General features: G+C 36.5%; 1 protein-coding gene across 4 annotated transcripts in view; it reads right to left on the minus strand.

The window, feature by feature from the left end:
- Nucleotides 1–18,207, minus strand: part of rock2a (rho-associated, coiled-coil containing protein kinase 2a) — a 54,833-nt gene that overhangs the window by 17,652 nt on the left and 18,974 nt on the right. For all 4 annotated transcript variants that reach the window (XM_051916098.1, XM_051916100.1, XM_051916099.1 and 1 more), the window contains exons 2-10: nucleotides 9,768–9,849; nucleotides 8,295–8,395; nucleotides 5,684–5,821; nucleotides 4,270–4,530; nucleotides 2,444–2,588; nucleotides 2,216–2,354; nucleotides 2,016–2,107; nucleotides 409–568; nucleotides 215–275 (exon numbers count right to left, since the gene is read on the minus strand). In XM_051916098.1, the coding sequence (XP_051772058.1) occupies nucleotides 215–275; nucleotides 409–568; nucleotides 2,016–2,107; nucleotides 2,216–2,354; nucleotides 2,444–2,588; nucleotides 4,270–4,530; nucleotides 5,684–5,821; nucleotides 8,295–8,395; nucleotides 9,768–9,849 (1,179 nt within the window). The remainder of the gene's footprint in view (nucleotides 1–214; nucleotides 276–408; nucleotides 569–2,015; nucleotides 2,108–2,215; nucleotides 2,355–2,443; nucleotides 2,589–4,269; nucleotides 4,531–5,683; nucleotides 5,822–8,294; nucleotides 8,396–9,767; nucleotides 9,850–18,207) is intronic.

Here is an 18,207-nt window from a genome sequence, read left to right on the forward strand (position 1 = left end):
AAAAAAAAAAAAAAAAAAAAAAAAGAATGAAGAGATTAGTTACAACCAATGTTGCAAGAAGCACTAATCAGTTTAGTCCTGCTTCTGAAATGCTCATATGAAGTTTCTAACCAGGGTCTACTACTGTATGAGTTAAATCCAGTCTCTAAAGAGCATAAAGCAGTTTAAATTAAATATACAAGTTGATGAAAGTAGGAGTGTATCTGTGCCATACCTCTCTCTTAGATACTGGGAGATCATTTTTCATTGCTGAACTGTTAACAGCATTCAACAACCTGCACAAAAACACACCAGATTATCTGTCATGGTAGTTATCAACTGGTTTTGCTTCAGAACATCAAGTGGTGATCCAACACAGTACCAGAAATAGTTTAGTGTAAAGAATTGACAAAAAAAGAATTCTCTTACTGGTCTTCTTTAAAGTAGGTGAACCCCACGAAGGGCAGCTGATTGCCAACAAAGGCTTTGGGTGTGGGAAAGGTCTCCACTTCTCCTTTATCCTCCTCTATCTCATCAAAATTACTGGTGTCTATGTCACTGCTCAGCTCTGGAACGACAGGGGCTGCAGCTGGGGAGAGAACGGGACAAAAACGGTTCACTATGTGTGTTTATAACAGCTGAGGTAAAGGGCACTGATAGTAGAGATAAAGCTAACAATGCTCACAAATTCATGTCCAGCTTACAGGCTTGTTTTGGTTTCAGTTGGGTAACACTAGAAATACGAATGCGTAATGAACACAGTTATTATAGTTATGGAACATTTGCATTTTTATTCCATTTTCTATTTCAGTGTAGTTACGTTTGTTTAAATGCCACATAAATTGTTGAGGTGTGCACTAATACTAAAACATTTTCTGCCATATTTCATAGTTTCAAAAGACTAATCCTATGAAAGAACAGTTTTTGCTCAAATGCTACACCCTTGTAAAAAAAAAAGTACACTTTAGCATACTTATTAAAAAAAGTACTTATTACAAAAATAATATAAATTTCAATCAGGGCTTGACATTAACACCTGCCAACCCACCAAATGCGGGTGGATTTCAGCAGTGGCGTGTAACACAGTCACTTCTACTAGTCACTTTGGTGGACTGAATTTTATATATAACATATATAGCCTACATTTTTCAATTGTAGTCTTTTAAAAAAAGCATCTGAAATAATAAACTAAGTGCAATGTAGTGTTGTCAAAAATATTGATTTTTTGATACTGAACTATCTGAAATGTTTCCAATACTCATTTTCTGTAGAACAGATACACAATACCACCTGCGCTTTCTCGCTCTCTCATCTCTCCGACAGCGAGTTGACACACAAACCCACCTCCCGTCACTCAATAATTTCATTTGCTCTGGATGAATATTGTTGGTGTTACAGGGCTTGAATTTCGGCGTGGGATTGCACATAATTTTACTCATTGCCACAGATTTTGTGCTTACACCCAAAGTGTGCGCACATAAAGCCGCCTCTCGGTACTAAATTGAGTTATTTTCCGCTGCTCACTGCACTTACACAGTCAAATACACACAAAATAATGTCAAAATGCCGGTCTTGGCGAGTATTCACGTAAACAGTCAGATATGTTTTAAGTGAATGTAAACAGTTAAAGAAAATGCATGTGTAATAGAATAATGTATCCGTGCATCAGGTCTTAAAGTGACAGCAACCTAATATTCCTGCTGCTAAATTATGAGATAATATTAAAAACATCTATGTGGCAGTCTTTCCATGGTATCAATGTCAAAATTGTGGCCAGTGAAAATGCTGAGTGGCTAGTAACTTTGGAAATCCACTAGCCACAGTGGCTGGTGAGCAAAAAAGTTAATGTCAAGCCCTGCTTTCAAATAATATACTTAATTACTTAAAATGGTTAAACTGTACTTCTGAATGTACTGACAAGCAATTATTGTAAACTAAAATATACTTTAATGTCATTTCTATTGAAATGTGTATATCATGTATTTGAATTCTAAAATCTCTAGTAATGAGGTGGGGGAAACAGGTGTTTTACTCACTCTCTCTAATGGTGCTGAAGGTCCACTGGTCATTTCTAAAGAAAGGATGTCTTTTAATTTCTTCTACACCATTTCGGCCCAGGCGAACCTCCCTGCCAAATGTAAACATCCACAAACACATTGTCAAACATATGTGAACCCTGGCATCCATATGGACCAGAGGACTACATGCATGTCTATCTGTGCGTGTAAAAGCTCACCTGTCAGTTAGAAAGGCACAGATGATGTTTTTGGCTTCTTGAGAGATCTCAACATCATCAGGGAAGTTAAGAGAGTTCTTATGGTCCATAATCTTACTGTAGGTCCCCACCAGAGAATCGGCGTAGAACGGTGTATCACCTATACACATACACACAAACATTTATCTCATTTAATAAACTAATACCACAAACATTTAGTTTAGACAAACACATACATTCCTGACTCACCAACCAACATCTCGTAGATAAATACTCCCACCGACCACCAGTCACACTCGCGTCCGTAGTATCCGTCCCCTCCCTGAGACTTGAGAACCTCCGGCGAGATGTAATCAGGGGTTCCAACCGCAGTGTCACAATGAACCATCCCCGTCTATAAACAATCAACCAATCCATGAGTTAAAGGTATATCTATAAACTATAGACAGCAATATACACAATGTACAAATAATGTGTTTACACTGAACATAAGTGAATTTCTAGAATTATTTAAAAATTTAATAATTTTTGTATTATGTTAAATCAGTTATTTTTATTTTATTTATTCATGCATGATAGCTGAAAAGTATCAACCCGTTTTAATACACATACTGATTCTGGCACTAATAAAAAAAATATATATATATTCCAATTCAAAAATATTCCAATACAAACATTTTTTTCCTCAGTGTGTAGTTTTGCTACTCTACTCTAGATGGCACTGTAATATCACACAAGCAGTATGTCCAGCCTTGATTCATTGGCTGGATTGTGGCCGTTTTGAGTTCAGTGCCCCTGCAGACACAGTAGCTAGGAAGTATCTACCATCTCAGAGGTCATTGTTGTTGAATGAATAGCTAATGTCTACTGTGGTAATATGTAATGTTCATATTTAAAAGATGGGGAAAAAAAAAAAAAAAAAAAAATCAGCCGTGAAAACACTATAAACAATCTAAAACTTAATACAGCAAATATATCAAAATCTACTGCTGACAGACAGTAGAGATCTGCAGACTAACAGAGCAACCAGACAATTATTTCAAAAGTATCCTAGCAAAGTGTTTAATTATTATATAATATAATTATAATATTCTGCACATTTAAGGCAACTTTTGTATTTGATGTGGTGGTAGTTTAGGACAGTAGTTCTGAGAGGGCTCAGCTAACTTATTAAACACAAAAACAAATTATTTAAAAAGTTGATAATTTTTTATCAATATAAATCTAACTCTAAATTAAAATGCTAACAAAACATTGGTTACACTATTTTAATAGTCCACTTTAGACACTCTACTAACTCTAAGTAACTTTGCAACTACATGTCAACTAACTCTCAAGAGAGTATTAGTAGGCTGTTAGGTTAGGGTTAGTAGAATAAATTGACATGTAGTTGCAAAGTTACTTAGAGTTAGTAGAATGTCTAAAGTGGACTATCAAAATAAAGTGTTACCAACATGTTTTTCTTATTTATAGCCTATGTAGGGGGGCTTTGAATACTGTGTTAGACATTAGGGAGCCTTCAAGTCAAAAAAAGTTGTTTAAAAAAAGAATCTTAAGGACTATCAAGCAAATAACATTTGTCCAAGTATCCCAGACCCTTATAATCAAGATTTGACATATTATAGCAATAAAGCAGAAAACATGCAAAACAGGATCACAAAGATACCTTCAATACAGCAAATATAAGTGAGCTACCATTTTCGAGTGCTGACTACCTATAAAACTAAAGCAGATAGGAAAAAGTCGATCTTGCCACATTTAATCTGTAATCAACACAAACTGACCGTTTTTAAAATACAACAGCTTCTTAGCCCCAGCTTGACACTATGACCTCTGAACCCACCTGAGGTCTTCCTCATTCAGAGATAAAGGAATGAGAAGAAGGCTGAGGTTTTTTTTTTTTTTTTGGTTCCTTGAGTTTGGACAAGAACTGGCATGTATTCAAGGTATTTATCATGCAATTACATCCAGGGGTGAGCTAAAAATCCCTGCGCTCAGGAAGAGAGAGCCTGCAGTTTTGACAAGAGCCTGTGAACAACAAATTTTTGTATTGCAATAACCGGTTGACCCCTCACCCCGTCCATTTTCATGCAGGTCCCAAAGTCGGCAAGTTTGAGGTGTCCATAGCGGTCCAGCAGCATGTTGTCTGGTTTGACGTCTCGGTGAATAAAGCCCATGGAGTGAATAGCATCCAAAGCCAACACAACCTCAGCAGTGTAGAACTTTGCCCACTTCTCTGGAACGTCGTATGTGCTGGTGAGATTGACTAGGTCACCTCCTGGCATGTATTCCATTACCATGTAGAGAGAACGATCATCCTGGAAAGCACAGCACAGCTGAGGAGAAGATGAGAAAGAATCGAGAAAAGAGAGGGGGAATAAAGACAATATGTGTTAGTAGTCTGACATTGTATATGTGCTAAGCTACAAGAGCTAGAGATATTTCTGGTCCAATAAAGACAACACATAATTTAACATTTTTTTAACTGGAACATCTAGCTAATTAATTAATAAAAACAAAAAACTCAACTGAAACAAAATATTTGTCATTTAAAGCATAAAATCGGAATCTGACTGACTCTTAAATAATGTTTTTAAATTTGCTAAAAAACTAAAAGCATCCCATTTCACTATTATTTAAATGTGATCATAATAATCATAACAGAAAAAATACACCGTTTGGGGTCGGTAATTTCTTTTTTGGTAACACTTTAGTATAGGGAACACATATAAACTATTAACTACGACTTTTCCCTCAAACTCCTAATTTACTGCTTATTAATAGTTAGTAAGTTGGTTGTTAAATTTAGGTATTGGGTAGGATTAAGAATGTAGAATAAGGTCATGCAGAATAAGGCATTAATTTGTGCTTAATAATTACTAATAAATAGCCAATATTCTAGTAGTATGCATGATAATAAGCAGCTAGTTAAAAGACCCTAAAATTATGCTCACCATTTATTTGATTAAAAATACAGTAAAAAAAAAAAAGTAATGTTGTGGATATTACAATTTAAAATAACAATTTTCTCTTTTAATATATTTTATAAATGACTTGTATTACTGTGATAGCAAAGCTAAATTTTCTTTGCTGATTTGATGCTCAAACATTTCTTATTAATATCAATGTTTAAAACAGTTGTGCTGCTTAATATTTTTTGTGGAGACTGTGATGCATTTTTTAGGATTCTTTGTAACAATATAAAAGTCTTTACTGTCACTTTTACACAATTTAATGCATCCTTGCTTAAAGCATAACATTTAAAAAAAAAAAAAAAAATCTTACTGACTCCAAACTGAACGGGAGAGTACATACTTATTGGATAGTCATGTGATATTTAATGTTTGGAAAGAGCATATTCGATTTACTCGTACCATCATAGCGGGTATTTGTATGTGAAAAACCATTGTTGCACATGTAAGGGGTGCATACACACACACACAACACAAGTTTGTGGATTCAAAAAAACTATTTGTCGGCACATCTTACCTGTACGACCCATGGGCTGTCGGCAAATGCCATGATGTCACGTTCCTCCCAGAAGAAGGCAGAATCTGAGCGTTTGATCATTTCAAACTTACTGAGCACCTTCATTGCATACACCTTCTGAGAGGCCTTATGCCTAACCTACACAAACACATCATAACAAAACCACATCACATACCTTTTGTGAGACTTAATTCATTACTAAAACACTCACAAACTACATTTTCAGATCCTGTGCCTCGCTCCCAAAACGATTTAAAAATAACAGCAGTGAACACTCTGTGAGAGGCTGTTTTGCCTTCAACACAGACATTTTAAAGCACCCTCTGTTGTTGTGCTTTAGGTGCAATGCACCCACACAGCCCCTGTCAGACAACTGACAGAGGAGAATACTGGGTAATCATGTTGTTTTTGTCTGCAGGCTTGTTCAGACTCATCCCACTGCATCTCTCCCCTGACTATCACGAATACACACCCAGAGTGACGACACAATACAAAACTACACACGGTCTCTACATCTTTTATACATCTGACATGTAAATATTCAATTACATGGGGTCATTCAAGAGGAAGCACACAGAACTGCTTGCAGCACTTGGTACAACTGAACACACTTAACGCATACATAGAGACAATTACACATTACATTTATTTAAAGCGTGCCTGTTAATAGATTAAAATAACTGCAATTAATATCATTCTTGTGTAGTTAATTTGAACCTGCTCATATTTGCCTTTAAAGGAACACTCCACTTTTTTTGAAAATAGGCTCATTTTCCAGCTCCCCTAGAGTTAAACAGTTGAGTTTTACCGTTTTCGAATCCACTCTGCTGATCTCCGGGTCTGGCGGTACCACTTTTAGCATAGCTTAGCATAGTTCATTGAATCTGATTAGACTGTTAGCATCTCGCTCAAAAATGGAATCAAGTCTTGAAAAGTTGCGATTTTTTTTTAGACCAATATGGCTAGGAACTATACTCTCATTCCGGCGTAATAATCAAGGAACTTTGCTGCCATACCATGGGTACCCAACTTTTCATTTTCCGTCGGTCTTAGTACACGATGTAACTACAGAAGAGTCAAATTTTAATTAGGAAAAATATCGAAACTCTTTGGTCATTTTTGAGCAAGATGCTAACGGTCTAATCAGATTCAATGAACTATGCTAAGCTATGCTAAAAGTGGTACCGCCAGACCCGGAGATCGGCAGAGTGGATTCGAAAACGGTAAAACTCAACTGTTTAACTCTAGGGGAGTTGGAAAATGAGCCTATTTTCAAAAAAAGTGGAGTGTTCCTTTATTATGTATATTGTGCTTTCAAAATGTGATGCATTTAGGGCCATATAATGTTCTATTTATGCTGCAGATTGATTTAACAGTGTAACTTATGTGTGCTATTATACAATGGCTGAATTGATGATTTTATTACATCATACAAAGACTCTCGAATGTCTTTTACAAGGGTATCTGCAGCGTTTTTAAAATCAAATGTAAGGCTTTTAAGACCTTTTTTAAGTCCTGCACAAATAAAATTATTGCCATATGAGCAGAGTAGGACCATGTTTATGGTAAAAACCATAACTATCCTAAACCATAAAATGACTGTAAAAGCCACAATTCAAACAACTTTACAGTTCAAGTACAGGTTTGGACAAAAACAAAGTTTTCAGAATGCACATTTGCTTCTTTTCAATCCACCAGTTAAGAACTACACCAAATGCAAACCGTTTGTAGAACGCGCAACAGCGGCATGTATTTACTTTGAACATGCAGCACTCACATTTAATTAAATCATAGCCTTTTGAAGTTTAATAATCAATCACATTAAGCCATATCATGATTCCTGTTTTTTCCATCAACAAATTTAAGACCTCTTAAAAATAATAATTTAGGATACTAGATATTCAAGACTTTTTATGGCCTTAAATTTGATCAATCTGAATTTAAGACTTGAGACTTTTAAAAGACCAACAGGGACCCTGTTTTACTTCCATTAAAAGTCCAATCTAGGTCTGATCTATAAATAAATAGCATTAGCATTTATTTACTCAAACTAGCTAAAACATTATGAGATAAGATGGAATGTCAAATTATATCAAACATTATAAGATACAGCTGGAATGTCAAATTATATCAATGGATTAACTATTAAATTTAACAACATTTAACATATTTGATCTTGTAAGAAAGTGAACCTGAAGCTGCAACCGACTTCAGTGTTGTGACATATTTTCCAAGTGAAACGGAATATTGAATGACATAAATACAGGGCGCGTTTTGTTTTTTCCCCACTAAGAACTGATTGGATCTAGAAAAGTGGGTGTTCCATTCAGCTCGCTGTCAAAGTTCGCAGCAGGCTGACCGTTGGAGGGGATGTCATCAGAACTGACGTCATCAGAAAAGAAACGCCAATCCAGAGGGAAAGTATATTTTTAGATTTTGATCAAAGATTACAAAGGTAATTTTTTTTTTTTTTGGTGATTAAGCTTGCACGGATGAATTGTTTACCACAAGACTAGTAATGTGCACTAGTAGATAGGGTCAATTTTGATTTCATGTCAACACATATGCATATACATATTATCCTGAAATTGTCTCACACAAACACACTCACCAACTGGACTTCTCCGAATGCTCCTCTACCGATCACCTTCACTCGGTCAAAATCTTCTGGCTTCATCTGGAGCTCCCTTATATGGCCCATAACCTTCTCATCTGTACACAGAACACATCAAAATCACATTTCCTTGTTCATGTCATGATTGATGAACTAGAATTCGTGTTCTGGTGATCTCTCTTATCTGTAAATGGTAATGATGGTTACCATAACTATGCATCCATGTCAAAGTAATGTTTTCAAATATTTTTCAGTAAATTCTGTGTACATCTCATTTGCCATCATTAAATCGTACTATATATATTATCTGTATTATTTGTATATTATCTTATATCGAAAAAAACCTATATCTGCATTATAATCGGCCTACAACCATAATGCTTTCAAGACATATCCTCTGACAACCGAAAAACCCATAATGGTGTAGGCACTACTAAACAATGCTCCATTGTCATTTTCCCAACAAAAACCCCTCACAAATCTTCAGTTTATACTGTAAAGCTTTGTAGTTATTCATTAAAATATTGAGAACATCAACAACAACATCAGGAATGACAATTATCAAAGGCCAGCAAAGAGAGTTCACAGTCTGGATGAGAGGACTGTTGAGTCACACTCTCTCGTCCAAACCGCACATTATAACGTCTGTACAGCCCTATAGTTTCTATGACAACAAGCAAAATCAGGAACAAAATCGGGACAGAATGTGATAATTAGTCAAAACTTTAATAGCGCATGAATAGAGCACACAGTCACAGATGCATTCACAAAAGCACTGAATTTAAACAAATATCAAAGATTACTTATGACAACAAACTGTATATTAAATTATTGGCCACAATTGTCAAATTAAATAAACCATCCATCATCCATGTTCTATGTAGGGGTGAGGGGATGTTGAAACCAAACCAAGGGTTATTGGTCTGTAGACAGGAAGACTGGATAGCCAGTCCAAGGCAGAGCTAAGCTTACAGCAACTGGTATTTCCAGACAGTCTCCAATCAAAATACTAACCAAGCCAAAACTTCAGCTTACAAGAAAAGGCTCATGATTGTATAGCCATAAGCTCAATGTTGGCAGATAATTACAAACTACATTATTTTAGCATTACATTATCAATGAACCACAACAAGAAACGTTTCCTAAAAGTGTCCTGTATTAAACTCCATTAAAATCCTTCATGACATCACCTGAATGCTATTTCTCCAGACCAAAGACACAAAAATGCAGTTTTCATGGTGTGTTGACAGTTCATTATTTATGTGATGAGCTTCAGTGTTTTAAAGTGAGGGGCCCAAATTAGGAAGAGCCACTCAAAACAATTCAGTTCAGATAAATGCTGTTGACGTTTTAGCAGGAAGCAGCCTCAGTGTAAAACATGATGCTACCATTAAGTATTTCCTTTAGCCACAGAATAACACAGAACAACAATCATAGAAAATCTGCGGTCTCTTAAAAGCAGATACTCACATCTGTTCAAGAAGGTCTCAATGTTCTTATTTTTACGTAAGGCCGGAAAGTCCAGATCTAAAACCAGGGCATTCATGGAGTCCTGAAACAGAAACACAAACACTTTAATGAGTAAAACATTAAAATAATGGTCTCTATGCAAATAGTATTCATACAAAGTGAACATGTCTGTGTTTTTCTTAGAACTTATACATTTCTATTCATGGATTCCATTCATTTTCACAATGCTACTCATTTATTTTGACCACACCTAATGCTAAAATTGTTGCTTGCTACCTGATGCACCTTCGTTTATAATATTTATATATATATATATATATATATATATATATATATATATACACACACACATATACACACATACACACACACACACACACACACGGAATCAGAATTGGTACATGAAATGACAGCCATTTTATATAAAAAATTGTAGCAAAACATAAATTAACAATTTAGGAAACTAATCCCATCTGGTTACTGCTTTGTAAATGTCTATCTGTCTGAAAAGACATGGGCAAAAACAATCAAGCTATCGAGTGATATCTCTTATTTAAGCCCTGAGTGGAATGAGCAACAGGCATACTTCAAGGACAGGAAGGCAGAACTTCTAGCCTGAAGTAATCTTAAGATTGATTACTCAGCAAGGCTTTATAAAAAGTCAGTAGATAATAAAAGAACATTCACTTCTGCTGATGAAGCCAGTCTGACAAGTCATTCATCTTTTCTTTTCTTTTTTATTACTGCCTTTGTTACCCAGAACACACTTCACCTTTTTTGGGCATCTGGATGATGTCCTGTCCTGAGGGAATGCAGCGTATAATGAACGGAAATGCATTTAAAACAATTAAGCAGACGTTGAGACCACCAGGCCCATAGATTTGTTCCTGCACATGCAGACTGAGGTGACGGCCGGCGGTTACTGCACTGCTGCGCTTGTAAAGTGATTTGAAGCAAGACCAGGTCTGTTGTGACCGACATACCAGGCATGGTCTCGCTGGAAACCCTTACCGGAAAAGCAGTCGGAATGTCCAGCAGCCACACCTCTCCCCCTCCTCTCCATTTTCACTCTCTCTCTCCTGCCCTGCCTTCAACTTCTAAAATTTCTCTACCCCTTACTGCACAGTATGAAATCTTATGGATATACTCTTTTTTTTTTTTCTTCTTAAGTGCATCTATTCTCACAGTTCACTTTTTAGTAGTATCTGATATAACCAACACTGTGAACATAGCGATACATTTTTTATCAGGCCATTAAGTCGCATAAAGACTGCACCAGTAAGCAATTTTGCTCCATGTCATGACTTGTGAGTACCAGCATAATAAGGGTGCTTTCACACTACAACTTTTAGTGCGCATCCAGGTTTAGAGTTTGTTTGTTTGAATGATGTGAATGCTGTTATCCGGACTTGGGTGCACACTCGCGAACCGTACCGTACGTGTTTGTGTGTGTTCTCACTCACTTTCCTGACAAGCGTGACTGACGCACTACAAGCAAAGAGAATGTGTATCTCATCTCGCCTTAAGCAGAAATGGACACCCGCATTCTTAAGAACATTTGCAGTACATTCTCAGCATAAAGACACAAGTGCCATTGTGTGCTGACACCTTGGAAACAAAACCAAAGGTTAAAAAAAAAAAAAAAAAAAAAAAAAAAGAACAACAAAAATGACGCGAACAACTATCCATTTTGGTGACTTCTTCATAGTGGTACCTAGCAACAAGGGCACGCAGCTGCAGCTTGATGACACAAATGTACTGTGGCTCGGAACCAAATAATATAATGTTAAAGCTGCAGTTTGTAAGTTTTGCCTCTTTGTCACCATCTCTGTCCGAAGTCTTTTGCTTTTGTCTATGGGTGAATCTTCAGTTGTCAATGATGACTGTCATTTGGACCTTTCTGGATTAGAATCCGCCATCAAAATGATAAATTTAATTATTTCAGCTGCTGTGAGAAAAGGCTTTAAATGATCTGCCGCCTGTAGCATCCTCCACATGCCATATAGCCTACTTGCTGGGACTCCTTCTGGCCGAGCTTCCAGTAGAGGTTTGTTCTTGTGCGCCATTCAGGTTCCGCTGAGCTTCTGCTTATGTTCGCTGATCAATGTTTATATGTGAATAAAAGCCTAAATTAAATCTGTTCGTCATATAAAGCGATCAAATTTCTTCAGGAAATTTGGACTAAACCGCTCGATTCAAATGGATTAGTTTTACGATCTCTTTATGTACTTTTTGAAGCGTCAAAGTGTCAGTTGCAAAGGCAGTCGATGGACGAACAGACATCTCTCAGATTTCATCAAAAAGTCTATAAATGATCTGCCGCCTGTAGCATCCTCCACATGCCATATAGCCTACTTGATGGGACTCCTTCTTTATGTAAACAGACGTGACGTAATGACGCAAAGACGAACAGCTACATGCTCGAATTTCCCACGGAAACCTACCAGTACCATCTGGATTAGGAAACATTACAAGCTTTCCGTTGCGAATCGGGCCAATGTAAGGAGATAGTTTCGAACACTAGCTGGTTATGTACTTGCTCAAATTTATTTTGAATAATTTTTAACCAAAAAAAAAAAAGTTACAGACTGCAGCTTTACAGAGACCAGCGGGGGAAGGGGGCAGTTGAACTCTGGGTCGGACCAGGCAATCGAACCAAGTGTGAAAGCACCCTAAAGTTTGGTTTATACTCGCCATGTCCGCACAAACGCGAAGGTGTGCATGGCAAAAATGATGTCATTGCGGTGTGGGCGGTTGTGTGCGAGACCCCATTTCGCATGGTGGTTTCCACTGCATTTTTTGTAACTTTGCGTGCGGCTCCGCTTATGAAGATGCACGACTTCGAGGCGATTCTGGCCGAGCAGGTACGCCTGTACTGGCATCTTACTTGCACCCAGTTTGCGCTTGTCTAAATTAATTGCTTACATTTACAAAATGAGTCAACAATAGCAGAAATATGGACCTTTATTTTCATTAAAAGGGGTTGCTTAACAAAAATGAAAAAAAGTTTAATTAAATTAGAAAATATTCAAGAGATAATATGTTCTCATATCCATATATTTTGTTCCAATGTCACAAGTAATAATCTCAGGGTTTACTGGGTTTTGCACGATTCTTTGGTTCTTTTGTTGTGTGGGTTTGGTGAAGTGTAGTAAAAACAAACGTGTAGTTTACTTCTCACCGCTGCTTCCTGATGGTTTAGAGGACAATTACTCCGAGTCATCCCCTGTTGTTTCAAAGAATAGTACAACAGCGAGCACGTCATTTCATGAAAATTTTATTAAAGTGCCCCTATTATGCTTTTTGTGTAATATAGCTGTTTGTGTATGTAAAAGGTCTGCAAAGTTTTAAAGATCAAAGTGCACAATAAATAAAGTTATTGTCTCACAAATAAAAAATAGATTCTGAATTGCCGAAACAGGTCATCATTTTTGAAGCGTCAAAGTGTCAGTTGCAAAGGCAGTCGATGGAGGAACAGACACCTCTCAGATTTCATCAAAAAGATCTTCGTGTTCTGAAGATGAACGAAAGTCTTAGGGGTTTGGAACGACATGAGGGTGATAAAATAATGACAATTTTCATTTTGGGGTGAATTAACCCTTTAATTATTACTTAGTTATATAAAGCTTGAATGATCGTGTTCAGGACTGGTATTGGCCGATCATGATGAAAAAAAAAAAAAAAATAATAATAATAATAATAATAATTGGTAAATGGTATGAGCTGCAAAAATCCTGATCGGAGCATCCCTATGGACCAGTCATGTTAATGATCTGTCCTTCAAGAAATGCATGACTTCGCCAATTCCTGTGGAGTTTTTTTTTTTATTTTCTGTAATCAATCAACTAATTAAAATTTGGTTGACTAAGCCTCTTCTTGTAGACTAACATTTGGCCGACTATTAGGGGGCAGCCCTGGTTTTTACATTGTACTTGTATTTAAATAGTATCTGTATATAATTAAATCTGTAATTACATTCATAACTACACTGTTTACCCTTCATCCTTATACCTAACCATACATCCCTTACCTAATCCATATCAAACCTCAAAATCAGCAAAAGTGTTTTGCAATACAACATGAATACAGCAAGTAAATTTCACCTAATAATTTATTTTTATTTAAGTACATAGTAGTTAAAGACACCTAATATAAAGTGGGACCAATAATTTTGTTATTTAAAAAAAAACTGCAGTACTGTTGGCAGAAGAAAACATGCAGTCGATTCAGAGTTGGTTCTTTGAATGAATTATTACGAGTCTCAAATTTAGTTTAGTTTGTTAATTCAGTAACTGCTCTAACATATTCAACATCTGACTACTCTGCTGAACTCTGGAGGAAACACTGCATTGCATCATGGGAGAGCTGACATATGATGGAACTCCTGTGTGTGTCCGTTATATTTTACTATATCAACACCCTGTTTCCCCAGTATAGGGCACTTAGTTCAAATATAAAACTTCTATTTAAGGAAAAACACACTGTCTATCTCAAAGCACACACAGACAGGAAATGACACCTGCCACCAGAGGCTCCAGTGAAACTGCTATAGTGTCATGGTGCAGTTTGGAGATGACATCATTTATTCCTGTGGCCCCCACTCCTATACAGCCATCAGAGACATGAAACAGAACATACCAACACACACCAAAGTAAACATTTAAAACATAAGGATGGTGTGAGGTGTGCTGAAAAGCCCACTCCTCAGTCCTGAAATACAAGGGGCCACCGTTACTAGACGACCCTTGAAAACACATGTAGACCACCTGTACAAACACCAACATACGTCAACCACACTGGATCTTCAGGTTAACACTGCAGCTCCATTTTCAATCCAACATACAAAGAGTTTCAACAGTTTTTGTCTCTGCATTGCTTAAATTTTAACCTGAAAGTGTGTCATTTTTGCACCGCTAATGTGCCATTTTGCACATTAACCTGAGACAAGCATTTTAACACTTTAACCTTTAACTGAAAGTTATTACAGAGCTGAACAAACCACTTGACGTGAAAAAGGTTAAACTTGACCTTCAGCCTCCACATCTCATTTCAGGTCCACAGGCCTGACAAAGGGTAAAATAAAATAAAATATATAAATTAAATTAAATTAAAAAATAATTTTAAGAACAATATGGGTTGCACAGACCATTTTATGTTGACTTTAACCCCTTAAGCCCTGAAGGCATTTTCAGAGTTGTTTTTTCTGAGTGACATACAAAAAAGTAAAGACTCATAACTCCAAAACTTTAGCAAGGAGAGTCAAAAAAGGTTGGTATCATTTGATAGAAAACTTAAAATTTTTAAATAAAGAAAGTTAATTACATTTGGACGTTCTCATTCTGAGAAACTGGGGGGAACTTAAGGGGTTAAAGAATTCCTTCTATTATTACTATACACTCAGTCATTCCAGAACCAGAGGCCAATGAGAGCAGGCAATTAAGTTAAATAAAAGAAATTAAGTTTAATTAAGTTTAAGCTTACACAATTATTTATTTATTATATTAAGTGCATGCGCGTCACAATATTAGGCGTTTCCTGCAGGTCTTAGCACCACTGAAGCATTTGAGAGTTGTCCAAAAATAACCTGCCAAGATGGTGGGAAAAACCCTTGCTGTGTCATTCAAACAGAGATGTGAAGATTGCTTTTCCTCCATGAATGAAGTGTTTGACTGACTTATAAGTAGAGATGCCCTGATACTAAATTTTTCATCTGATACTGATAGTCAATTATTCAGAAAGATATTTGCTGATACCGATAGTTTGATTTTCTTAAGGAAAAAAAAATCTCTCCTAACTAATGCTGTAAACTATACAGGGAACCCTCTCATTTTGTACATTACTATAATATTATAGGTTAAAATTAACAACAGTGCTTTTAAATACAACTGCTATTTATTTTCAGGAATAATAATTACACTCAAAAACTTAAATGTTTGTATACAACTAATTTGCACATAAGGTAGTTTTCATAAACACTTGTCTTCATGACAAATTTATTCAAACATATATAATTAACAGTAAATACTAGGCAAGTATAACAGTTCACATTACTTGCGGTTTAGCTTGTATCACAGTTTTTCACATTGGCCCTGGGCCATCGGGTAGTCCTTACTGTCGAGCCCTGGTCAGCGCTTTTGTTATTGTTTTGTGCCTGTCCAAATTAGCACTGAGTGCCTGTTTAAACAGAAGGCAATGTGTGTTGGTTTGGTCTCACCTGCGATTGTGTTCTATCAACACCCAGGTCATAACGCCATAAATGACTGGTCATATTAGAGCATACGGCATTCGCAAGTTTACAAAGAGTTACAAGAGAATGACGTTTTGAACATCACTGTTGTAATGTGTTGGAAAGCCAGAATGTTCCAGACCCAGACAAGAGATTTATATGATGCACGCAGCCGCTCTAGCAGTAGCTTGTCTCCTCCGCTTGCCTTGCTGAACTGCAACATGCCAACACGCGAGGAACTGTGATATCAGATATTTTTCCATACCCATTCATATTTAGTCGCTCTAACTCAGTGAAACTTTCACATGCAGCATCTTATTTAATTACGTCAACACAACAAATGATGTGATAGGCTACTGGTCACAGAAAATGCAAATAACATGCAAATTACAGTCATAACGTGTGAATTTGTATGGTCGCCAATGGCGACCTCGGCAAAAATATCACTTGCAAATTAATATTTTTGGTAGCAAATGCGACCATTTGAGGTAGAGTTTGGAGCCCTGCATGTGAAACGCATGCAGAGCTTATCCGACAGAAACATACATTAGCGGTCTGTTTTATGCGTTGTCGTCTTTTTCAACAAATCATAATATTGATGCCTTGTCAGATTTGAGATTAACCACGGTGCAAGTGCGTGCTGAACCGTGGGTGGAGAACGGTACAGTTCGATTTTTTACTGAGAATCATTACATGCCTAGTAAATATGCTCCTCTCTAGTGTTTTTATAGCTAACTAATGAACTGTGAACATTGGATAACTTTCCTGAGGTAAATGAAAAGTCAAGTGACATTGTTCACAAGCTGTTTTATTGACGATGACATGACACATTTTGGTAGGTTGTACTGTATCTTTTAACATACCTTTTAATGTTCAGGCATGTTTTTTTTTTTTTTTTTTGTGCTATAACTTGTATTAAAGTGGATGAAAAACTCATGCTCCGCACTGCCGCTTGAACTGAGCCGCTACAGAGTCACATTTAACGGCATCAGATTGCCATTTATTGTTTGAATTTCATAAAATAGACAGAATTTAAAAGATGAGACTGTTTCTTATCAGAAGTAACAAAGCACAAAGCCCTTTGCGATTATTGGATGGGAGGCGTGCTACAATTAATGTTTGGTGTATAGACAAACTGCAGACCTGGCAACCCTGGCTTGAACTACGGGTCATTTCTAGGGTGAAACAGAGCCTGCTTTAACATCACTATTTCTGAATCAGTGCATCCCTACTTATAAATTCTGTAAGATTTTGTCATTACACTGAGTAAACAGATTATAAAAACTGTCAAACTACAAAAAACAAACTACAGACAAAATAAAATAAAAAAAAAATCTAGAAGTGACCTATGTTTATTTTATGGTTTATCATTTTGAGATGAGAGACTCAAGACATTAATGCAAAAACAAAAAACATGGTTGTTATGAAAGATGCCTGAAATGCGTAAGTGAAAGACGAATGAAAACACTGAAACACGAGTGGGAGTTAAAAAATACTGCATCTCTGCATTTTAACATTACCTCATACACACACACATACACACACAAACTGTGAGTCACTCCCAACTACACACACACACACAACCTCCAACACTAACTGCAATAATGACAAATGATTATCCACGCTTCAGTTAAACCCGCAGACATCCTCTCGCTCTGACACTCCTTCTCATTCTCACACCTCATGTTGCTGAAAACCTTCGTTTATTAGCTGTGTGTAACAATTAGCTGTACACTGACATAACAAGCTGATTAGCATTTAGCAATTTGAAATAAGCATCAGCCAATATGATAGTCTGAAGTCTGAACAACTGAGACCAGGATTTCTTGAAAAATTCTCTCAAAAATATGGGGAGAAAAAAAAGATATATAAAATAAAATATTAAGGAAAGTGGAATATACAAAGTTGAATCATTTCTAACATTATTGCTCAGAAAAAAAGGACAATTTATTCAACACACCTAAGTGACATCGCATCATGTAAAATACTTGACAACATGACCTAATACAAATGTGACAACTTGGTTATTTCATTGGCGTGTTTTAGAATTGGCATGTTGTTTTTGTAGAAATGAGAAATTGGTCGCATCTGCATGCTAAACTACCTTTTGCAGTAATCCTTCCTCACGTTGCACATCCTGTTGTATTTAGAGCTGTTTAGGAAGTCAAAACACTTCCAATGAACTGATGCTGATGCCAGTATCTATAGAAGAAG

Source organism: Ctenopharyngodon idella, chromosome 13 (assembly GCF_019924925.1).
Source record: "Ctenopharyngodon idella isolate HZGC_01 chromosome 13, HZGC01, whole genome shotgun sequence".
Classification (NCBI taxonomy): domain Eukaryota; kingdom Metazoa; phylum Chordata; class Actinopteri; order Cypriniformes; family Xenocyprididae; genus Ctenopharyngodon; species Ctenopharyngodon idella.